A 25,301-nucleotide genomic window follows, 5' to 3' on the forward strand; every position below is an offset into this window, starting at 1 on the left:
TTAAAATAAATAGTCAGCGTTGTAAGGCATAGCCAAGACAAAATAGTTTTGTTTATATAGAAAGAAATGATCAACTTTCTTGACACCAAAGCCATAAATGTGCATTGACACCAATGCCATAAATGTGCATTATCATTGTATCAAATAATAGTCCCAATGATACATCATACACCCACCACATTCAGCATTAGGAGATAGTTGTTTTTTTTCTTCACTACATGACCACAGTCATATTTGGCTCTGACCACAGTCAGTTTGACACCTGGAAGGTCCTGTGTGTCCTGCCACCCTCCACCAGCACCACGTTGTGCTCCAGTATGTTGTGTCCCTCCCAAGGAATGAAGACCACTGCCGAACCACAGCGAGGTAATCATCAACAATCTGAAAACTTGCTGTGTAAAAGTGATGTCAACATTGGTCTCCACAACGACATCGACCCTGCAAAACAGAAATTATTATGAAGCTCAGACTTTGTAGCATTCGATAAACTGTCTTGAGGTCTAATGACCAGTCACTTTTTAAAGGTCCCAGTGACGACCCGGGGAGATGGATCATTTTCCACCGTAGCGCCCAAACTGTGGAACGAGCTTCCACCCCATGTTAGAGCATCTCAAACCCTGCCTGTGTTTAAATCACGTGAAACTCAGCACTCCTTGGCCTTCCAAAGTTCAGATTGAGAGTTGCTGTTTCCACTAAGCATTGTGTCTACATGTTGTCCTGTTTATTGTGTATTGTTTTGCTCTTGTTTATTTTTGTATTTTTTGTTACTGAGTGTACAACACTGTTGTTTTAAATGTGCTCTATAAATAAAGTGGATTGGATTGGATAAATAACTGTATATCATATTATATACGTCATCTTACGTACATTGTTTCATGAATTATCGATGCCGATTGCTTGTCATTACAATCTTAGCTTGACGTATGAAGATTATTAGCCTGGGATCAATACCATTTTCGGGTTTGGAACTGAAATAACTTAACGTCATCAAGCGGCTGGAACACACGACCGAAACCTTCGGTGCCGTGCACCTCCAAAATGATTCCCCTGGTTTAAAATGCCATAATCGTTTATTTTGGTATAATAATCGTTATGGTATAAGGATCGAGGTTATTCGATCCTGGTTGCTTGTCAACAAAATAGCTTAAATTGTTTGAAGCTCATTACCAACTGTCCTTGCAGGCAACTAATAGGTTCCCATGACTGAAGTTATGTGGCATTTTGTCAGTCATAATGATAACGTAATGACATATGGTTATGGCATTGTTGCTGTATACAAATAACCCATACAGTTAACTCCATCTATTGTGGTCTTCACATGCCACACAAGAATTCAAGACAACGTGGAATTATCTTTAAAACGTTTATCTCAACAAGATGAAGCTCAACTTTTAACCTATTAAAATGCACTGATGCCCCCTAGTGGAATGGTATTTTGCAGAGTGAAGCACTCTGCCATGGAGGAGCCCTCACTGTAATAGCAAAAGTGTATGTTACAGTAGTAATTGACCTACATTTACCTGCATAAGTTGAAGTGTGTGTGTGTGTGTGTGTGTGTGTGTGTGTGTGTGTGTGTGTGTGTGATACTGCAATCATTAATAACATATATCAGGCCACCAAAGACAGGGACAGTCTACTTTATTGACCCTATTTGGTTTCTTGTTTGGAAAAATATGCATGTACTAGAAAACAGTTCTTGATGTAAGGGTTTATATAAAGAGTACCATCCTTTGTAAAGTTGAAAACTGAGATTAAACTATTATAGAAACCAATCATAATTAAAACCCTTACAAGGCGCTGATGTCGCCGCAGGGCGCTGGAAAAGCTGAAGCTCCTCTCACAGACCATGCAGGTGTATGGCTTCTCCCCTGTGTGGATCCTCTGGTGCTCAGTCATGTGGACCTGCTGGGTGAAGTTTTTCCCACAGGTAGGACACTGATAGGGACGCTCCCCTGAGTGGATCCTCAGGTGTTTCACCAGCGCTGAGGCCTTCTGGCAGTCTCTGCCGCACACTGGACAGCAGTGTTTTGGTTTGCCATTGTTGCCTTCCTGGCTCTCCATGCAGCCATTTTGGTCTGACAAAGGTGGCAAGATGGTGAAGTGTTATGATGGATGACAAATACTACTACTGATAGTTTCGTTTTAATATGTGATCATCACTCCTAGTCCTAATTTGTTGCCACTTACCGATTATAACAGGCTTCCAGTTCTCTTCCTCACCATCTGAATTAATCAAACCGCTGACATCACCCTCCTCGTTCTCCGTTTTGATTTCCACATCCAAAACGGAACCTTTTTCCCTGTTTGAGTCACCATGGTTACCAAATTTGGGTGCAGAGGTGAAGGACTCAGAGGTGTTGAATTGGCCATCTGCATCCTGGAAAAAAAGAAGACAATGCACCATTTCTCCATGAAATTTATATTACTAGAGGTTCAGGCTGTTGCGCGGCCCTCATAATAACATCGCACTGCCAATCCGACCAAATGTCTGAGTCATAGTGTTGGGGGCTTTGTCAGAGTACCTGTAGTACCCGTCCGTCTGTGTCTCTTTTGTTCATTTATTGCCCATATATGAATATGTCTGTTTCAGTCTGTCTACCTGTGTCCCTTTTATGCCCATATATGGAGATCCCTGATGTCATCAGTATATGCCCATATATTGGAATGCCCATATATGGGAATATTGGTTGGATCGGCGTAGAGCCGGATAAGGAGAGTTGTGGCACCTCCGTTTACTTCATCAGCACCGACAGTATGAGGGGACTTGGGAATTGACAGAATGACAAAATTGTGGGGGATTGGAAAAAGGAAAAAATAAAGAGACTTTAAAGTATTTTTTGGGGGGGGCTGTTCATTCACATATTTAAACTGTGTCATGAGAACATCCTCACGATAAATGATTATCAAGTGATTCTTTTTTGAAACAAGGTATATTTTTCACCGCAAAAAGCATCAACCTGTATGAATGAGACATCGGCAAATATAGTCTGATGTAAAATATTCACCAATGCACTTTCGGATCGTTTATACATCGTGCTCTGTGAGCGTAAACCTTAAAGTGCAATGAGAAGAGATTGATGTTGTGTAGTTTCCTTGCCGTGTTGTAACTCCAAATATTCGTGAGATATCTTGCTATGTGGATTAGAAATTGATCATCTAAAATAGTCAAAACACTTCTCAAAGTCACTCTTTTAGCACACAAAAAATGTTCTTTGACTAATACCACTACTGCTATTGGTACTAGAGCCAAATGTGTTGGTATTTGACAACACTAACTTCTAAAAGAACAGAATGATCCATCTCTCACCTTGCTAGTGTTCTCTTCAGGATTCAACTTATCTCCATCTTCTGTATGTATACACATGTGTTTCTTCAGCAAGCCCGGACGATTGAAGCTCTTACAGCACAGAGGGCAAGGGTGGGACTTCTGTCCTGTGTGCAAGCGCAAATGATCATTCAAAGATGACAATGATGTGAAAACTTTGTCACAGAGAGAGCAGGAGTGAAGGCTTTTCTCTGTGTGAGACGTATCTCCTGTGTGTATACCCATGTGTTTCTTCAACAAGCCTGGACGATTAAAGCTCCTCCAGCATTGAGGGCAAGGGTGGGGTCCTGGCTGTGCTTTGTGCTTTCTCAAATGATCTTTCAAAGATGTTGATGAAATGAAAACCTTGTCACACAGTGAGCAGGAGTGGAGGTTTTCCTCTTTATGAGATTTTTGGTGCTCTTTCAGCCCTTTCGTTGAAGCAAAGCGTTTGGGACATGAAGGGCAGTGGTAGGGTCTTTCTCCTGTGTGTGTCCTTTCATGTTCTAATAAATGCCGTCTTCGGATGAAGCCTTTCCTGCATACAGAGCAGTGGTACGGTCTTTCTGAGGTATGTCTCAGCAGCTGGTGCCTCTTCAGACAGCCTAGCTGTGCATAACTCACTCCACACTCAGAGCACGAGTAAGGTCTCTCCCCAGTGTGCACTCTTTGGTGGACGATCAGGCTTGCTTTCTGGCTGAATCTTTTGCTACAGTACGGACAGCTGTACGGTTTGTCCCCCAAATGTGTTGTCATGTGGCGCTCCATATTTGAACGTTTAGTGAACTTTTTCTCACAAACTGAACAATGGTGAGGACCTTTTTTTTTGCGTTTTTTCTGCTTCAAATCGCCTTCCGCTGATGGACAAGGATTCTCAGTGTCAGAATCAATACCCTCTCCTGTAAGAAATAAACCGACATTGTTAATAAGATGCATATCGTTCTATTTTTACAATGAGGAAAAAGTAACCAATGCGAAAGATGCCAAAATCTTAACAGTACTATGAATGTTTTTGATCAATCCTAATTTGCTGCCACTTAACAATTATAACAGGCTTCCAGTCCTCTTCCTCACCATATGAATTAATCAAATCGCTGACAGAACCCTCCTCGTTCTCCATTTTGATATCCTCATCCAAAACTGACCCTATTCCCCTGTTTGAGTCACCATGGTTACTACATTTTGATGTCGAGGTGAAGGATTCTGAGGTGTTGAATTGGCCATCTGCATCCTGGGAAAAAAAGACAATGCATGTTTAATCTTTATATCACACACACACACACACACACACACACACTCTGTTCTGCCTGGTTGTCCTCAGTGGCTGGAGAAATTGGTCTGAATTTGCACACAGGCATTGACCATTAGCATGTGCACAAAACGACCGTTTTTCACTTTTCGCTGTGTGGGTCCGCGACGCGGCGACGGGATGGGTCATGCGCGAGTGTGTTGGAACTGTTAAAGCTAAGCAGACATCGTACACACTACACAGGCCTTGCCCATACATAACTAAAAGTCTGAAAATACTTTTAATACATCCCCGGGTATGAACTTGTAAGACTAGAGGTTCGGGTCGATATGCGGCCCTCACACCTATGTCGCACTGTCGATCCCACTGATATGCCCATATACAGGTATCTCTGTATCTGTCAATCTTTGTCCCTTTTTTGCCCATACATGGAGATCTCTGATGTCATCAGTATATGCCCATGTATGGGCATGCTGATATGCCCATATATGGAGATCTCTCTGTCAGTCCTTGTCCCTTTTATGGCCATATATGGAGATCTCTGTAACTGTCAGTCCTTGTCCCTTTTATGCCCAAATATGGAGATTCCTGAAGTCATCAGTGTATTCCCATATATGGATATGCGCCCTTGTTGTGCGCATATATGGAGCTGACTTGTTTGTTTTCTTCTGATGTGATGACGACACATTGAGGTTCGACAACACACTCCATATTTGGGCATCGCTGCATTAGTTATGGCTAAGTCATGGTGACACACACACACACACTATACTGTATACTGTATATGAGTGCAACAACACAACTGGTCCTGTTTTCAGGAGGGAAACCAAGGGAGGGCAATTTCTGTCACTGCACTAGACACCTACAGGTTGGTCAGGGTGCCTGATAAGTGGGAAGCTGAACAAGAAAAGAATAGTGTGTGTGCATCATCATGCTCGGTGAAACGCAACGCCATTGTCTGGTGAGAAGAAGCTGACTGGCTGAGCATCACGTTTTGTATGTTACACGTGGTTGCCTAATGCCTACAACCTCACTAACAAACCAACAAGTAGGGGTCAACACTGACTAGGGACTACAGTACGAAGGGACTCAGGGAATTAACGGATTGACAGAACGGGGGGGGGGGGGGGGGGGGGGCAAATACACTTTGCTAGAGCTTTATGTTGTGTACTTTCCTTGCCGTGTTGTAACAAAAATATTTTTTCAGATATCTTCGTCTGTGGATTAGAAATTGATCATCTAAAATAGTCTCATCAACTAACATACATTGCACAGTGAAACACCTCTTTAAGTCACTCTTTTAACGCATACAAAGTAATTCAAATGTGTTGAATCTAAAGCCAAAATTACCCGCATCTGCTACCAAAATTAGAAAAAAAGAAATACGAAATACGATCAAAAGGTCCTAAGCAATTTAGTCAATACATTTGTCAGACGAAAATTATTCATGGCAAAATGTGGAACTTCACCTGGTCCTGTCCACCTAATGGCAGTGAACCATTCATGAAGAGAGTGACTCTGTGGTGAATCCTTCCCTTTTGTGGATTGTTTGGTGCTTTCTGAAAGCTTTCTTGGTGGAGAATATTTCCTTACACAAATCACACTGGTACCGTGTAGGACAATCATTATAGACAACTGCATACCACGCCTTCCTGTAAAAGGCAACTACAGTATACTACAAAAGACAATGAAAAGTCTGATCCTCTGACGCCGATGTCTAGACAAATATCTGTTAACTCTACAGTTATGGCAATAAAGAAACAACCTTCCCATAGTTTCAGTGCTAAAACCCATGATGAAGAGCACAAGGACTGATGAATCATCCATGTCTCACCTTGCTAGTGTTGCCTTCAGGTTTTAATGTGTCTTCACCTCCTGTATGTATACACATGTGTTTCTTCAGCAAGCCTGGACGATTGAAGCTCTTCCAGCAGAGAGGGCAAGGGTGAGACTTCTGTCCTGTGTGCAGACGCAAATGATCATTCAAAGACGACAATGATGTGAAAACTTTGTCACAGAGAGAGCAGGAGTGAAGGTTTTTCTCTCCATCTCCTGTGTGTATACACATGTGTTTCTTCAGCAAGCCCGGACGATTGAAGCTCTTCCAGCATAGAGGGCAAGGGTGGGGTCCTGGCTGTCCTTTGTGCTTTCTCAAATGATCTTTCAAAGTTGACGTTGAGGTGAAAATCTTGTCACACAGTGAGCAGGAGTGGAGGTTTTCCTTTGTGTGAGATTTTTGGTGATCGCTCAGCCCTGTCCTTGTAGCAAAGCGTTTGGGACATGAAGGGCAGTGATAGGGTCTTTCTCCTGTGTGTGTCCTTTCATGTTCTAATAAATGCCGTCTTCGGACGAAGCCTCTCCTGCATACAGAGCAGCGGTAAGGTCTCTCTGAGGTATGTCTCAGCAGTTGGTGCGTCTTCAGACAGCCTAGCTGTGCATAACTCACTCCACATTCGGAGCATGAGTAAGGTCTCTCCCCAGTGTGCACTCTTTGGTGGACGACCAGGCTTGTTTTCCGCTTGAATTGCTTTCCGCAGACGGTACAGTCATACGGTCTGTCCCCCGAGTGTGTTGCCATGTGGCGCAACACATGGCAAAGTCTAGTAAATGATCTCTCACAAACTGAACAATGGTGAGAACCTTGCAATTTGCGGTTTTCCTGCTTCAAATCACCTTCTGCTGATGGACATGGATTCTCAGTGTCAGAAACAATACACCCATCTGTAAGAAACAAACTCACGTTGTTAATAAGACACTTGTCATTCTTTTTTACAATGAGCAAAAAGTTACGAATGCGGAAGAGAGGTTTTCCGGCAGATACAGCTCAAAATCTTAACAGTAATAAATGTTTTTTGGACTTAATATTTCTTCACCTTTATCACCTTTATCAATAAGTTGCTGACTGTCTTTCGTACTCTCGTCTGTATCTTCCTCCTCTCCGAATGTGTCTTCATGATCAGTTTCTCCTTCCTCCATTTACTCAACTGGGTTCCTCAGATGACAGAACAAGGTCAGGACCTCCGGCACGGACGGATCTGCAGTTGATTTATCAGCTCTAAGCTTCATGAAAAACAGGAGAGAATGGAATACCAGGCATCATTTTACACTTCTGGCCTAAATGCATGACAATGATCTTGAATTCAAATCTATCTTAAGCTGGGCTCACACTAGGAAAATTGGGCCGATTTAGTGTCTGAGTTCATCCCTCCCAATAATCGTGGGTAGTTATGTTCCAGATTTGAGGCTAGATGGAACAGATTACCCTTATGGGTTTACAGATTCAATCTTTAAACCTCCAGATGTGCTTAACGTTTAGGATTTAAAAAATGTTTTTGAGCGGAAGAGACAATGGGCCAGATTCACTAAGCTGGTCGTAAATAACGTGTAAATAAAGTGACTAAAGGAGGGTGTATTTTCTCTAAGCACAAACTGACGTGCAATTCACAAAAGGGTGTGTAAATCCATGAAATGTGAGGACCACAGTTCTATGTCATGATGAATCCGGACGGCTGGATTACATTTAAATGAGTAATGCTCATTCTCTGACACCAATGTACAGGTGTTCAAACTAGTGGAGTACAGATTTAACCTTTTGGGCCACAGTGAGTAATGTTTGGATCGATTCTAGCTCCTTGCGTTGCGCTGAGCACTGGAGGCCTCAACTCTCAATACAACTTCCACGATAGAAATTATGAGGTGGTTTCCATCTCATTACTCTGATTTTCTTTGCTGCAGTTAAACCAGACAATTTAGAGATTAATCATCATTTAATGGGTATGTATTTTTTTTTTATCAATTCTATCAGAGAGAAATAATGCAAAACGCAGGCATGTGGCTCATGTGGCTCTCACTCTCACACACACACTCGAAAATAGCTGATCTACAAGCGGTGTAAAACTAAACAATAAAAGCCTGGAGATCGAGGCTACAAGCGGTGTGATGCGTTGTGAACTTGTGGATCGGCTATTTATTTTTTTTCCATTTTTTTTCTGAAGGTTTCTTTAAGAGTTGGCACCTAAACATTGTGGGCACCTCGATATTAAATTGGCAATTTATTGCAAAATGTTTTTTTTTTAAACAGTACATCATTATCAGACCTAAATTTACCCTTCAACTTCTTGTTTATGACCATGATATGGCTAGCCCACATGTTTTGTTAATTATCTTCAATTTCAAATGTTCAAATGATGTACATGCCTACTTTACATTATTTCATACCATGTTCCAAAACATACATTTTGATTCTTTGTTTTGATTTTTTGTTAAATAGCCAATTTAATAATGAGGTGCCCAGAGTGTTTAGGTGCCCACTCTTCCGGTTACCATCTTGCTAGTCTTAGCTACCACACCCCCAGATTGCCCTGTAATGTCAGCAGCAAAGCCCGTACTTCTCCAAACATGTACAAATACAAAATATAAAGTGCTTACCCGCGTGCCCCAAAAGTTAACTCAGTGTCCGGCGTGTTTGTGCAATGTATTAGTCCATATTTTTCAATAAAGAAGTGTTTTAATCCCGTCTGTGGCCGAACATCATTTGCCCCACCCCCTCGTTTACTTACCGTTTCCATTGAGTTAAATTCCGGATAAGCCCCGTCACTACCGCCCATCGGGAACATCCGAGAGAGTCGGCCACAGACGGGATTAAAACACTTCTTAATTGAAAAATATTGACTGATACATTGGACGAATACTCCGGACACCGAGTTAACATTTGGGGCACGCGGGTAAGCACCTTATATTTTGTATTTGTACATGTTTGGAGAAGTACGGGCTTTGCTGGTGACATTTCAGGACAATCTGGAGGGGGGGCTAAGACTCTCGTAGAGATTTAAAAAAAAAAAAGCCCAGATCGATTAAATACATTTACGAGAGTCTAGATCTAAGTTTCCCATCTTACCAATATTTTAATAAAAAGTTAATAATGTCAAGGTAACAACCCAAACCTACACTAGTAGGGAAGATAGCTATGCTAATTTGCTGTGAGAAATGTGTTCAGCGCTCGTTCAGGTTGACTCAACTCAACGGTACTGTGTATGAGCTATGAGGCCTAGAGAGGCTCGTCGTGAAGCAGTCGAGCAAGCAAGTTTTAGGTATCCACGCCAACCAGCCTCAAACTCAACTGTTCAGCATGGAAATGGTAAACGTATAATGTTTGAACAAATATATATATTTGCATTTTATTTGAGTCTGTTCGAAACTCACCTCGCTCCAACGGAACACTTCTTCTTCTTCTGTTTCCGGCAAAGATATAGCTAGCAGCAAACCGTTGAGGTACTGCCTCTCACTGTTGGGCTTAAGGTACTGCTCCACCATCCTCCACGCGTACACCAGTGGTTCTCAAAAGTGGGGGCCATCCGGGGACACCCCGGCCCGGGGGGTCCTTGAGAGGGTTCCAGGGGGTCCCTAATCAGTTTAACCACTTTAACCCTATACCTCAGCTAGTTGAATAAGCTCACAACGACTTGCGATGCCATGTGAATGCGACGCGTTGTGAGCTTGTTGATCTGCCATTTAAATAAATTATAAAACAGAGAAGAGAAATAAGTAATAATTAGTTATGTTTTGATTTAAAAAAAAAGGGGGGATTAGTTCATATTGGTGTGAAGCAAACATAAATTGTATTTCCAATAGGGGCTGAAATTCTGTATATGTATGCACATTATGTTTAGGATAATTGAATGCTTAACACACATAGGTGTAATTTGTGTTTCCTGCTGCTGAACCAATTAGCAGCAGGACACTGAACTGGAACAGGAAACTGGTATGCCACCTTCTGGAAACCTGTGACTAGTTACAATTAAATATAGTATATAGTATAATTTAGGCATTTAACAAACGCTCTTAACCAGAGCAACTTACAAAAAGCAAGGTAAACCCATATGGTACATTAAATGCAGAGAGACAGTGTAGTGCCTCAGTAAACTTTAACGTCGTGGCCAAGAATGCCTAAGTAACAAAAACATGGCAAATCAGACGACTGACATCAGAGGCTGGCCACATGAATTTCGAGATCCACAATGGAGCCACGGTGTTACCAATGGGATCTAGAGTCCACGTGATCTCGTGTTCATTAAAAAGACTGCAATGAGGAAAACAATGGATATATTTATTCACCTCAACCCTTAAAATAAAGTCAACGTTGTAAGACATAATAGTTTCGTTTATATAGAAAGAAATTATCAACTTTTCTGGCAAACACCAATGCCATAAAATGGGCATCATTAATGCATTAAATAATAGTCCTAATGATACATCATACACCCACCACATTCAGCATTAGGAGACTATTGTTTTTTCTTCACTACATGACCACAGTCATATTTGCCTCTGACCACAGTCAGTTTGACACCTGGAAAGTCCTGTGTGTCCTGCCACCCTCCACCAGCACCACGTTGTGCTCCTGTAGGTTGTGTCCCTCTCCAGAAAGGAAGACCACTGCTTCTTTCCCCACAGACGAACTCTGGCCAGTTTTGTTTCTTGGGCTTTCAGTTGAGGACGACCGAATGTAGCACCGACAGGTTTAGGTGATTTGGGTTTCCCTTGACGGTGCATTTGGTTCAGGGTTGCCATGATCTTGATAAGGTCCGGTCCCGCCCATGTGGAGTAAGACGGGGACACTGCAGATATTGTATGTACAACACTTAAATGATCAAATTATAAACTGGTATAGCCTTTTTAAACAACAAACCAGAAATATGAATCCCTTTAATTATCAAAAAAGATATACAAGAAACATACCAGACAAGAATTGAAGACAGGATTATTATATGAGAATAAAACAAGTAAACATCCTTAAGCTCTTTCTCATTGACACCCTTCCCTGTTTAAGGCCACCTCCAGGGAACCCCCTTCGTAACAGTTCACATTAATGCTTGCCTTTTCTGTCACACAAATTGAAATATCCACTACCAGCACCACACAGGCTTCAAAATACAGAAACAATACAGAAAATGCCATTTTATAAATGGTTGATCAAGTATGATTGAATTTAAAGCAGAGTAGGTTCTGTGAGATTTGCCAATCAAACAGAACTAAAGACAGGTACTATGAGCTGCTGGACACATTCCTTCATTTCAAATTGAAACATAATTTCCTCATCATACTAATTCATTGTACTTTAACAAACTGAAAACTTGCCTTGCTAAAGTGATCCCATGACATCGTCCCTGCAAAACAAACAAAACAAAAGTTAACTCCATCTATTATGGTCTTCACATGCCACACAAGAACTGTTGAACTTATCTTTGTAAAAATATTTAACTCAATAAGATGAAGCTCAACTTTTAACCTAATAAAATACACTGCTGCCCCATAGTGGAAAGGTATTTTGCAGTGTGAAGCACTCTGCCATGGAGGAGCTCTCACTGTGTAATAGCAAAAATGATGAAATGCATGTTACAGTAGGTAATTTAACCTACATTTATCTGCATAAGTTGAGGAAGCGTGTGTGTGTACATACTGCAATCATTAATAACATATCAGGCCACCAAAGACAGGGACAGTCTACTTTATTGACCCTGAACATGGAGATTATTTGGTTTCTGCATCTTTAACACCCCCCCCCCCCCCCCCACAGTGTGTGCTGCAATTTTGGCAAAAAATATGCATGTACTAGAATACAGTTCGTAATGTAAGGGTTTATACAAACAGCAACATCGTTTGTAAAGTTGAAAACTGAGATTAAACTATTACAGAAACCAATCATAATTAAAACCCTTACAAGGCGCTGGTGTCGCCGCAGGGCGCTGGAAAAGCTGAAGCTCCTCTCACAGACCATGCAGGTGTAGGGCTTCTCCCCTGTGTGGATCCTCTGGTGCTCAGTCATATGGACCTGCTGGGTGAAGTTTTTCCCACAGGTAGAACACTGATAGGGACGCTCTCCTGAGTGGATCCTCAGGTGTTTCACCAGCGCTGAGGCCTTCTGGCAGTCTCTGCCGCACACTGGGCAGCAGTGCTTTGGTTTGTCATTGTTGCCTTCCTGGCTCTCCATGCAGCCATTTTGGTCTGACGAAGAGGGCAAGACGGTAAATAAGTGTAATGATGGATGACAAATACTGCTACTGATAGTTTAGTTTGAATATGTGATCATCACTCCTAGTCCTAATTTGCTGCCACTTACCGATTATAACAGGCTTCCAGCTCTCTTCCTCACCATCTGAATTAATCAAACCGCTGACACAACCCTCCTCGCTCTCCGTTTTGATATCCACATCCAAAACGGAACCTTTTTCCCTGTTTGAGTCACCATGGTTACCAAATTTGGGTGCTGAGGTGAAGGAGGTGTTGAATTGGCCATCTGCACCCTGAAAAAAAAAGACTCTATTACTAGAGTACACGTCTGTCTACCTGTTCTTTATAATAGCCATATATGGAGATATGCATCTATCAGTCATTGTTCCCTTTTATGCCCATATATGGGCCCTGATGTCATCAGTACTGTATATGCACATATTGAAATGCCCATATTGGTTGGATCAGTGGTTCTGGACAACTGGATATTTGAACTACTCGGGAACCGCAATCCCTCAAGTCCTTGCCGCTGCGTGTGCCAAGTTTGAAGCCGGTCGGGTCCCATATATGCACATGACCATATATGGGCATAGCGGTCGGATCTTTGGCTCTGGACAACCGGATCTCTGTATCTATCAGTCCTTGGCCCTTCTATGCCCATATATGGAGATCGCTGATGTCATCAGTATATACTGTATGTACTATATATGGAGCTGACTGATTTGTTTGTGGCAGATGCCATGACGACACATTGATGTTAGACAACACACTCCATATTTGGGCGTAGCTGCATTGGGAACTCCTTATATGGCTGAATCATAGGTCCGCCTGCCTGCCGGATGGCTGACCCTCCCATTAGCCAATTTTAATATAGGTTAGAAGCGGACTGAAGGGGCATCACATGTTTCGTATGTGACACGTGGTTGCCTAAAACCTCACTAACAAACGGGACTACAGTATGAGTGGACTTGGGAATTGACAGAATGACAAAATTGGGGGGGGGGGGGGATATTCACCATCGCATTCATATAATTTATACATGTGCTCTGTGAGTGTAAACCTTAGTGAAAAGACGTTGGTGATGTGTAGTTTCCTTGCCATGTTGTAACTCCAAATATGTGTGAGATATATTGCTATGTGGATTAGAAATTGATCATCTAAAATAGTCAAAACGAAATTGATCATCTAAAATAGTACAAAAAAAATCATGCATTTTTGTCAAACAAATATATTCATGACAAAAATGCGGAAATTCACCTGGTCCTGTCCACCTGATGGCAGTGAACCATTCATAGAGAGTGACTCTGTGATGACTCCTTCCCTTTTGTGGATTGTTTGGTGCTTTCTGAAAGCTTTCTTGGTGGAGAATCTTTCCTTACACAGATCACACTGGTACCGTCCAGTATGGGACATCATCACATGTTCCTGCAGGCTGGATTTTGTGGTGAAACCACTGTCACAGATCTCACACACATGCTGCAGCCCACTCCCATGGAGGAGATTGTGCTGATCCAGTTTCTCAGGTGTTCGATTGGGTGTTTCCTTTAAAAAGATGAAGATACCACATTGTCTTTCATTTGGACAACCAATATAGACAACTGCATACCATGTCTATCTGTAAAAGGCAACTACTGTATACATAATATGTATACTATACTAGTATTATATTATACTATAAAAGACAATGAAAAGTCTGATCCTTCATCGCAGATGTCTTTAAACTCTACAGTAATGGCAACAAAGAAACAATCCTCCCATTGTTTCGGTGTTTAAACCCATGATGAAGAGCACCAGGATTGACTGATGAATGATCCATGTCTCACCTTGCTAGTGTTATCTTCAGGATTCAACGTATCTCCATCTACTGTATGTATACACATATGTTTCTTCAGCAAGCCGGGACGATTGAAGCTCTTCCAGCACAGAGGGCAAGGGTGGGACTTCTGTCCTGTGTGCAAGCGCAAATGATCATTCAAAGATGACAATGATGTGAAAACTTTGTCACAGAGAGAGCAGGAGTGAAGGTTTTTCTCTGTGTGCGATTTTTGGTGATCCCTCAGCCCTGTCGTTGAAGCAAAGCATTTGGGACATGAAGGGCAGTGGTAGGGCCTTTCTCCGGTGTGCGTCCTTTCATGTTGCCTTAAATTTTGTTTATCGATGAAACCTCTCCCACATACAGAGCAGTGGTACGGTCTTTCTGAGGCATGTCTCAGCAGCTGGTGCCTCTTCAGACAGGCAATCTGTGGATAACTAACTCCACACTCAGAGCACGAGTAAGGTTTCTCCCCAGTGTGCGCTCTTTGGTGGACGACCACATGTTCTTTCTGCTTGAATTGCTTGCCACAGAATGGACAGCTATACGGTCTGTCCCCCGAGTGTGCTGCCCGAATGTGGCGCTCCACATGGTAAGCTCTAGTAAATGATTTCCCACAAACTGAACACTGGTGAGGACCTTTCATTTTGCAGTTTTCCTGCTTCAAATTACATTCTGCTGATGTACAAGGATTCTCAGTGTCAGAAACAACCCCCCCTCCTGTAAGACACAAACTCACGTTGTTAATGAGACACTTATCGTTCTTTCTTTTAAATGAGCAGAAAGTAACCAATATGGAAGTTAGGTTTCTGGCAGACTCAGGCCAAAATCTTAACAGTAGTAATATGAATGGTTTTGATAAATCCTAATTTGCTGCCACTTAGCGATTTTACACAGGCTTCCAGTTCTCTTCCTCACCATATGAATTACCGGTAATCAAACCGCTGACAGGACCCTCCTCATTCTCCATTTTGATATCCTCATCCAAAACTGAACCTTTTTCCCGGTTCGGGTCACCATGGTTACCAAATGTGGGTGCTGAGATGAAGGAATCAGAGGTGTTGAATTCGCCATCCGCATCCTGAAAAAAAGGACTATTAAACCATGTAATGGGCCAACCTCCCACAGTTTTTTTTTTGTGTCATCTCCATAAGATGGCATATCTGACGGAGTTGACAAAATGCTATGTTTTTTTCATTCCACAGTCGTAGTGAGTTGACAATTTATTTTTCAAAGTTGCTTAGGTTCTATTAATGCTAAAATAATTGCCCTTTTTTATCATACCATATTATTTAGTGCATTTATCAAAAAATAGAAAGCTAACCAGAGCTTTCGCAGCTTTCCTGCCTTTTTGTAAACCGGGAAGTGAGACGGGAGGCATGCGTTAATCCTTTTCTCCGACTATGTGGCATCCGCGTGCGGTCAGGGTTAGGGTGCGGGTTTGGTTCGGGTTTAGTATTGGAAACGTCGGAGCGCTGCGCTGTCGGAGGAATGCGCTGACAGGGGACCTTAGAATATAGCTAAAACCTGTTTATGCCTGATTAAATTATGTTTTTTGTAGACATCTGACAGAGTTGACAACGATTTTGGACACAACTTTAAAGGGCAAAAACCTTTACAAAAAACACATTTAAAAAAAAGGTTGATGGCAAAAGTACATTCTTACACCTATGTTATCAATACACATGGTTAGTTTATTTTTATGCTTTTAACAAAAAAACAAACAAAGAAACAATCTTCCCATTGTTTCGGTGTTTAAACCCATGATGAAGATCACCACGTCTGACTGATGAATGATCGATGTCTCACCTTGCTAGTGTTGTCTTCAGGATTCAAAGTATCTCCATCTCCTGTGTGTATACACATGTGTTTCTTCAACAAGCCCGGACGATTAAAGCTCTTCCAGCATAGAGGGCAAGGGTGGGGTCCTGGCTGTCCTTTGTGCTTTCTCAAATGATCTTTCAAAGATGTTGATGAGCAGAAAACCTTGTCACACAGTGAGCAGGAGTGGAGGTTTTCCTCTGTGTGAGATTTTTGGTGCTCCTTCAGCCCTGTCGTTGAAGCAAAGCGTTTGGGACATGCAGGGCAGTGGTAGTAGGGTCTTTCTCCTGTGTGTGTCCTTTCATGTTGTATTAAATATCGTCTTTGGATGAAGCCTCTCCTGCATACAGAGCAGTGGTACGGTCTCTCTGAGGTATGTCTCAGCAGCTGGTGTCTCTTCAGACAGCCTAGCTGTGCATAACTCACTCCACACTCAGAGCACGAGTAAGGTCTCTCTCCGGTGTGCACTCTTTGGTGGACGACCAGGCTTGCTTTCTGTGTGAATCGCTTGCTACAGTACGGACAGCTGTACGGTTTGTCCCCCGAATGTGTTGCCATGTGGCGCTCCATATTTGAACGTTTAGTGAACGCTTTTCTACAAACTGAACAATGGTGAGGACCTTTTATTTTGCAGTTGTCTTGCTTCAAATCGCCTTCTGCTGATGTACAAGGATTCTCAGTGTCAGAAACAATCCCCCCTCCTGTAAGACACAAACTCACGTTGTTAATAAGACACTTATCATTCTTTTTTTTATTGAGCAAAAATAAACCAATATGGAAGTTAGGTTTCTGGCAGACTCAGGCCAAAATCTTAACGGTAGTAATATGAATGGTTTTGATAAATCCTAATTTGATGCCACTTAGCGATTATAAACAGGCTTCCAGTTCTCTTCCTCACCATATGAATTAATCAAACCGCTGACAGAACCCTCCTCGTTCTCCATTTTGATATCCTCTTCCAAAACTAAACCTTTTCCCCAGTTCGGGTCACCATGGTTACCCAATTTGGGTGCTGAGGTGAAGGAATCAGAGGTGTTGATTTGGCCACCTGCATCCTGAAAAAAAGAGAAGATAATGCACCATTTAATATATCTATACATGTATACTGTGTGTGTGTGTGTGTGTGTGTGTGTGTGTGTGTGTGTGTGTGTGTGTGTGTGTGTGTGTGTGTGTGTGTGTGTGTGTGTGTGTGTGTGTGTGTGTGTGTGTGTGTGTGTAATACAGATATACAATCAAGCTCCTGAGCAATTGAGTCATTCATGCATTTGTCAGACAAGTATTATTCATGGTACAAATGTGGAAATTCACCTGGTCCTGTCCACCTGATGGCAGTGAACCATTCATAGAGAGTAACTCTGTGGAGAATCCTTCCCTTTTGTGGATTGTTTGGTGCTTTATGAAAGCTTTCTTTGTGGAGAATCTTTCTTTACACACATCACACTGGTACCGTCCAGTATGGGACATCATCACATGTTCCTGCAGGCTGGATTTTGTGGTGAAACCACTGTCACAGATCTCACACACATGCTGCAGCCCACTCTGGTGGAGGAGATTGTGCTGATCCAGTTTCTCAGGTGTGGAGAAATATTCGTCACACTGAAAACAACGATTGGGTCTTTCCTTTAAAAAGATGAAGACACCACATTGTCTTTCATTTGGACAACTAATATAGACAACTACCACGTCTTTCTGTAAAAGGCAAGTACTGTATACACTATACAGTACACATACTACAATAGATAATGAAAAAGTCTGATTCTTTGTCGCTGATGCTACAAATATCAGTAATCTCTACAGTAATGGCAACAAAGAAACAATCTTCCCATTGTTTCAGTGTTTAAACCCATGATGAAGAGCACAACGACTGACTGATGAATGATCCATGTCTCACCTCGCTAGTGTTGTCTTCAGGATTCAACGTATCTTCATCTCCTGTGTGTATACACATGTGTTTCTTCAACGAGCCCGGACGACTGAAGCTCTTCCAGCATAGAGGGCAAGGGTGGGGTCCTGGCTGTCCTTTGTGCTTCCTCACATGATCTTTCAAAGATGATGATGAGGTGAAAATCTTGTCACACAGTGGGCAGGAGTGGAGGTTTTCTTTTGTGTGAGATCTTTGGTGATCGCTCAGCCCTGTCCTTGTAGCAAAGCGTTTGGGACATGAAGGGCAGTGGTAGGGTCTTTCTCCTGTGTGTGTCCTTTCATGTTCTAATAAATGCCGTCTTCGGATGAAGCCTCTCCTGCATACAGAGCAGTGGTACGGTCTCTCTGAGGTATGTCTCAGCAGCTGGTGCGTCTTCAGACAGCCTAGCTGTGCATAGCGCACTCCACACTCAGAGCACGAGTAAGGTTTCTCCCCGGTGTGCATTCTTTGGTGGACAACCACATGTTCTTTCTGCTTGAATCGCTTGCCACAGAATGGACAGCTGTATGGTCTGTCCCCTGAGTGTGCTGCCCGAATGTGGCGCTCCACATGGTAAGCTCTAGTAAATGATTTCCCACAAACTGAACAATGGTGAGGACCTTTCATCTTGCAGTTGTCTTGCTTCAAATCACCGGATGGACAAGGATTCTCAGAGTCAAAAACATTATCTGTAATAAATAAACTCACGTTAATAAGACACTTATCATATTTTTTTTACAATGAGCAAAAAGTAACCAATGCGTAAGAGAGGTTTCCAGCAGACACAGCCCAGAATCTTAACAACCGTATTGAATGTTTCTCTCGTCTGTATCTTCCTCTTCTCTGAAAGTGTCTTCACGATCTGTTTCTCCTTCCTCCATTTACTCAACTGGGTTTCTCAGATGACGGATCTGCAGTTGATTTAGCAGCACTAGGCTTCATGAGAAACAGGAGAGAATTGCATTTTGTTCAAATATACAGTATCATATAAGCAGAAACAAACAGATCACACACATTTCCATTGTGTGACCATTTTCTGTGGTCATTGAGTGACAAATGAAGGTATAGTCCGTGGTCATTGAGTGAATGTATTCCATATCCCATAGTTTCCTTACTTAGAGCAATAGTATCTATATCTTCCTATAACCCAGCGATCCTGTGGTTGCAAATGCAAATCAACCCAGGCCGCTTCTTCTAAGCCCCCACATCAAACTCCAAGGTTCTCACATTCCTCATGTACTCTCAAAAGAAGAAAACAGTTATAAACGTATATGCAACAATACAGAGTTTTTACAATCACAAGACAAAAACAGATCATGTATATATGGATACCCTCTGAACCTTATCATGCTTATTGAAAAATATAAACTACATTTAAATGGGTAAATGCTCATTCTCTGACACCAATGTACAGGTGTTCAAACCATAGAGGTTCAAACTAGTGGAGTACATATTCAACCCTCTGGGCCACTGTGAGTAATGTTTGGATCGGTTCTGTCTTGGCTCCCTGCTGGAGCACTGGAGGCCTCTAATCTCAATATCTGGTCCATAGAAAGAGTTGATTGATTGATTGATGTACTTTATTTAGTAAGACATGAGAACAACAGTACATGGAAGTAATAATTCACAATACAAGGTCTACTAAACTGGAAGTCTCATAAAGATAAAGCACTAAGCTTGTTTAAAATGAGATACCCACGCACGGTTTTAAAGTGTTGAAAGCCTACTTTCTTTAGTGGGAACACTCACTCAATGGATTTTTTTCTATTAAAGGACAACTTTGTTTTTTTACAACCAAGGTTTATGTTTTAGATAGTAATTAAAGTAAATAAAAGATCAGTGTTACATTTTTAAAATTTACTGCTTTCTATAGTTTTAGCAATTTTCACGATCTTTTTTACAGTGGGCGGGGGCATTCTGTCCAGTGGCTAAACATGTATTTTTTTACACACTAACCCAGTGTTTTCTTTATTATTATTTACAGTAGCTCTTCTAGCCCCCAATAACTCACATCTGGCCGTCAAAGACCACAGGACCTTTTTTATTGTGTAAAAAAGGCATATTTAGCCACCGGACAGAATGCCCCCGCCCACTGTAAAAAAGATCGCGAAAATTGCTAAAACTATAGAAAGCAGTGAATGAAAAAAAAATAACACTCATCTTTTATTTACTTAAATTAAAAGCTAAAATATAAACTTTGGTTGTAAAAAAACAAAGTTATCCTTTAACAAGATCTGTAGGGGGCGCAGTGGAGTAACTAAAACATTTTCCCATTCGGTGGGAAATTTTATTTTCTGCCCAAAAAGTGTATTTTAGACGTGAGGTGAGGGGCTCCGAGTGTTCCCACAGAGGAAAGTAGGCTTTCAACATCTTAAAACCGTCTTTGTATTTGTGAGTAGCGAAAGTGTATTTTTTATTTTTACTAGAGGGAGGCTGCGCTACCGGGGGTGTGCGGGCAACGGCTGAAAAGGAACATAGCGTTAAGGAGAACTCCTTCTAACGCCATCTCTAACCATCTCATAGGATTTTCTTTGCTGCCGTTAAGCCAGCCAGCAGAACTATCTTCTTACTTATGCAGTGTAAAGCTTAGAGATGAATCGCAGGCGGTAGGCATGTGGCTGCCAAACGCGCTCTCTCTCTCTCTCTCTCTCTCTCTCTCTCTCTCTCTCTCTCGAAAATAGCGGATCTACAATTGGTGTGACGCGTTGTAAACTTGTGGATCGGCTATTTTTTCTAATGTGTGCAGAGCAAGATTTTCTGCCGTATGTATGTAAGAGTGGGCACTGCGCACCTTAACACTGTGGGCACCTCGATGTTAAATTGGCTATTTATTCCAAAATGTAAAAAAAAATATTGAAAGTAATGCAAAGTAAACTGAAATTTTGAAAATCACAGTACATCATTATCAGACGTAAATTTACCCTTAAACTTATTTATTTATGGGATATGGCCCACAGGTTTGGTAGAAATTTGTAGCAAATAGGTCTTACATTTCCAATGTTAAAATGTATATGCCTACTTACTACTTTACATTATTTCATAACATACATTTTTATTCTTTTTTATTTTTTTGAAAAGAATAGCCAATGAGGTGCCCAGTCTGCCCACAGTGTTTAGGTGCCCACTCTTCCGGTTACCATCTTGCCAATATTTGGAGTTAATGTCAAGATAACCACCCAAACCTAGTGACATTCATTGTGCATTACATCCATGGCTTCTACACGAGTAGGGAAGATAGCTATGCTAATGTGCTATGAGAAATGTGTTCAACGCTCGTCCAGGTTGACTCAACGGTACTGTGTATGAGCTGTGAGGCCTAGAGGCTCGTCGTGAAGCGACCGAGCAAGCAAGTTTTAGGCGTGAGTGTCCACGCTGACCAGCCTCAAACTCGAACTGTTCAGCATGAAAATGGTAAACGTATTAAGTATGAACAAATATATACATTTGCATTTTTTTTGAGTCTCGAAACTCACCTCACTCCAGTTGCATTCTACTTCTTCGGTTTCTATCAAATAATACTGTAACTAGCAAACCGTTGGGGTACTGCCTCCCACTGTTGGGGTTAAGGTACTGCCCATACACCAGTGGTTCTCATAAGTGGGGGCCATCGGGGGCCATCCCGGCCCAGGGGGTCCTTGAGGGGGTTCCAGGGGGTCCCCAATCAGTTTAACCACTTTACTTTATATACCACAGCTAGTTGAATACGTTTTGTTTTTTTTATAATCTTGGGGAAACAAATAAGAAACATTGGTAATATTTCCGAAAGATTTTAACAATGAAAATCTTGTATGGGGGTCTCCCGGGGGGGGGTCCCCTGGCACAAAATATTTTCAAATGGGGTGCACACCGGTCAAATACATTGACATTAAATACATTAATCTGTGTTCTGTGACAAGAGTTTGAAAACCACTGGTCTACACTACAGACTGAAGAGAAGAGAAATAAGTTATTATTAGTTATGTGTTGAGACAAAAAAGGGGATTAGTTCATATTGGTGTGAAGCAAATATACATTTTATCCCCCATAGGGGCTAAAATTGTGTATGTATGCACATTGCGTTTAGGATAATTGAATGCTAAACACTGAAGGTGTAATTTGTGTTTCCCTTTCAAATCTGCTGCAGAGACAAAGGTATGGATCACAGAGCTGGAACAGGAAACCGGTATGCCACCTTCTGGAAAGGAAACCAGCAACTACAGTTACAATTCAATTTATAATTTAGGCATTTAAAACACGCTCTTAACCAGAGTGACTTACAATATGTACATTTTAAAATATATTTTAACATTTTGGTCAAGAAAGACAAGCCTAAGTAACAAAAACATGAGGACAAATACACGCATTGGCCGTCAGAACTAAATTAGGTTAAGTACTACTGGTTCGGCATAGAACAGACAAACCACATTTGATTATGGAACTCAATGGGGCTCTGATCAGGCTGAAACCTTGCCCAAAATTAGAGTCATATCAGACGACTGAAATCACAGGCTGGCCACATGAATTTCGAGATCCACAATGGAGCCACGCTGTTACCAATGGGATCTGGAGTCCACATGATCTTATGTTTTTAGTTCAACTAAGTTCTGGATTACTCCATATTAAAGAGACTGCAATGAGGGGAAAAATTACATTTATTCACCTCAACCCTTAAAATAAATAGTCAGCGTTGTAAGCAGACATAATAGTTTTGTTTGTACAGACAAATTATCAACTTTTTTGGCAAACACCAATACCATAAAATGTGCATCATCGATGTATTAAATAATAGTCCCAATGATACATCATACACCCACCACATTCAGCATTAGGAGACTATTGCTTTTTCTTCACTACATGACCACAGTCATATTTGCCTCTGACCACAGTCAGTTTGACACCTGGAAGGTCCTGTGTCCTGCCACCCTCCACCAGCACCACGTTGTGTTCCTGTAGGTTGTGTCCCTCTCCAGGAATGAAGACCACTGCTTCCTTCCCGTTAGACAGACGAACTCGGGCACATTTGCGATTTGCCGAGTTTGGTTTCTTGGGTTTCCGGATCATGGTCTTCAGAACCACTGCCTTCAGTTGAGGACGACCGAAAGTAGCACCGACGGGTTTAGGTGGTGATTTGGGTTTCCCTTGGCGGTGCATTTGGTTCAGAGTCGCCATTGTCCTGTTAAGGCATGGTCCTGTCCATGTGGAGGAAGACTGGGACACTGCAGAGATATACAACACATAAGTATCAAATTAGAAAGTGGTATAGCTTTTGTAAAGTACAAAAGGATTTTTTTCTGGGTATCCGGGGAGCGGATATTGCTTTTATGGCTTCACCCAGCTGAGCTGATGGCTGCTCAGGTGGCTTTGATGAGCACTAAAGGGGTAAAGTGTCTTGCTCAGGAGGTGGAAGTGGCTACCCTCCGATTCCCAGACGACCTCTAGATTCAAGATCGCTTCATTTGTCATCTGCAAGCAGCTTTGGAAAAAACTAAATTATGTTTGTCCTAGCTAAAGACGGCAGAAATTCATAAAATAATCAAATAAAAGTACAGAAAAATACTCCATCTAAAAATAAATCCTAAAAACTAGCAGAATTCATGTCTACCCACACTTAGTTTTTATGTCAAAAACTAAAAGATATGCAAGAAACATACTAGACTTTTTGAAGATATAAGAATAAACAAGTAAATGCAGCAGATTGTTTTAGACCCATTTACCGGTGTGTGGTTTTATGTTGGTTTAAGCACCAGACAGGGTGCGACACATTTTGGGGGCATTGGTGGTTTAATGCCATTGTGCAACGATCATTCAAACATAAAATATTTGAGACAATGTATTTCTTTACGCAGAACACTGCATGCTCTTACATATGCAGAAACTTCTGTCTAACCATCTAATCTCATTTTTCTGATTTGAGTTTCAGTATTGTAAATTGGACTAGATACCCAAGTGTGTGGCAAACATCCTTAATCTCACTTGTCTGTGTTAGTGTCATGTGGCAAAAACAGCCCATCTACAAGCTCACATGCAATGTGTTGTGAACGTTTAGCCCTATTATGTTCTCTATTTAGCCTATAAATGCCATGCCCAAAATAGGAACGCGAAGTTAAAAGTGGTTACACTCTCATGTGAGGCCATGTCCGTTTAAAAGCTGCTGTGCCAACCCCAGGGAACTCCTTTGTAAAATATGACCTTAACACTTGCCTTTTCTGTCACACAAATTGGAAGATTCAAACACTGTGGACCAGATAGACTTCAAAATACTTAAAGAAGCCATTTGTAATGGTTGAATTGAAGTTGTCCCATTCCATCTTAACTTAAATATACAACTTAAACTGATGATACCTGCTGCAACAATTGTTCTGCAATGCAGAACTAATATGCCACCTAATGAGCCTATGAACAAATGTTAAAATCAATTGTGATTGAATTTCAGTGATGCATTTTTCACAAGCCTATTGCATTTAAAGCAGAGTTTGTTCCTCGATGCCAAACAAACAGAACCACACCACAGAGAGGTAATCAACAACAATCTGGAAACTTGCCTTGTAAAAGTGATGTCAACATTGGTCTAAAAGTAAGACTCCACAACGACATCGTCCCTGCAAAACAGAAATCATTATAAGCTCAGACTTTGTAGCATTCGATAAATAATGTATATTATATTCGTCACACAATCGATGCTGAATCTCATTGATTGCTTTCCTCAGCTAGCAGTCTTAGCAATCGTAGCTTGATATTTGAAGCTAATCACCGTCCTTGCAGGGCAACACAGTTAAAACTAGTTTGCATGACTTTAGTTATATGGCGTTTTGTCAGTCATCATACATACCTGCTTGTATAATCCTTGACCTACGGTATGCTGCGACTGCACACTTATTACGGTATGCTTATGGCTAGATAATAATGAAGGACTTCTTTACATGCTATGCTTCACATGCCTGCTAGCAACGTTGCCAGCTTGAGTGAGTGAAATAAGCAACCAGGTCTAGGAAAACAAGCCCAAAAGAAGCAACTAGGCCATTAGGCCATTATGAGCACTTTAAACCTACTGTATACATTGAAAATAGCAGGTATACAAGCTCACAACACGCCACGAGCTTGTAGATCTGATATTAAAAAAAAAAAAAATGAAATAAAATGTGGAAGATTTGGAAGATTTTTTAAACATTCTAACAACACAAATCTGGTACGGGGGCTTTTTCAGATGGGGTTTGGGGACAGA

At 41.5% G+C, this 25,301-nt stretch overlaps 2 protein-coding genes across 4 annotated transcripts in view; both read right to left on the reverse strand.

The window, feature by feature from the left end:
- Positions 1–22,226, reverse strand: part of LOC311042631 (uncharacterized protein) — a 32,125-nt gene extending 9,899 nt beyond the window's left edge. The window contains exons 1-13 of one of the 3 annotated variants that reach the window (XM_084053485.1): positions 21,574–22,226; positions 18,906–19,036; positions 18,089–18,789; positions 17,506–17,817; positions 17,096–17,252; positions 16,186–16,898; positions 15,295–15,457; positions 14,387–15,096; positions 13,821–14,105; positions 12,673–12,856; positions 12,274–12,557; positions 11,691–11,719; positions 10,572–11,170 (exon numbers count right to left, since the gene is read on the reverse strand). In XM_084053485.1, coding sequence (XP_083909611.1) covers positions 11,074–11,170; positions 11,691–11,719; positions 12,274–12,557; positions 12,673–12,856; positions 13,821–14,105; positions 14,387–15,096; positions 15,295–15,457; positions 16,186–16,898; positions 17,096–17,252; positions 17,506–17,817; positions 18,089–18,789; positions 18,906–18,981 — 3,711 coding nt within the window. In that variant the 5' untranslated portion in view covers positions 18,982–19,036; positions 21,574–22,226 and the 3' untranslated portion in view covers positions 10,572–11,073. Of the gene's footprint in view, positions 1–4,378; positions 4,536–10,571; positions 11,194–11,690; positions 11,720–12,267; positions 12,558–12,672; positions 12,857–13,820; positions 14,106–14,386; positions 15,097–15,294; positions 15,458–16,185; positions 16,899–17,095; positions 17,253–17,505; positions 17,818–18,088; positions 18,790–18,905; positions 19,037–21,573 lie in introns of those variants that run through there. The other 2 variants (XM_084053484.1, XM_084053483.1) reach the window with 2 other exon arrangements.
- Positions 22,227–22,361: 135 nt separating this feature from the next.
- On the reverse strand, positions 22,362–25,034 carry LOC311041666 (small ribosomal subunit protein uS12m-like). Its single transcript, XM_084052147.1, has 3 exons — positions 24,909–25,034; positions 24,622–24,678; positions 22,362–23,295 (listed from the first exon to the last, which is right to left on the reverse strand). The coding sequence occupies exons 2-3, from the start codon at positions 24,671–24,673 to the stop codon at positions 22,913–22,915; spliced, it is 435 nt and encodes a 144-aa protein (XP_083908273.1). The 5' UTR covers positions 24,674–24,678; positions 24,909–25,034; the 3' UTR covers positions 22,362–22,912.
- Between the last annotated feature and the right edge of the window lie 267 nt (positions 25,035–25,301).

This window comes from Gymnoscopelus microlampas (assembly GCF_963454915.1).
Source record: "Gymnoscopelus microlampas genome assembly, chromosome: 3".
Taxonomy (NCBI): domain Eukaryota; kingdom Metazoa; phylum Chordata; class Actinopteri; order Myctophiformes; family Myctophidae; genus Gymnoscopelus; species Gymnoscopelus microlampas.

Excerpts from the sequence above, each read along its gene's own strand:
- LOC311041666 (XM_084052147.1), bottom strand. The coding sequence starts at position 24,673 with ATGTCGTTGTGGAGTCTTACTTTTAGACCAATGTTGACATCACTTTTA. Across the intron at positions 23,296-24,621 it reads GTTGACATCACTTTTACAAG|TGTCCCAGTCTTCCTCCACA; the intron begins GCAAGTTTCCAG and ends ATATCTCTGCAG.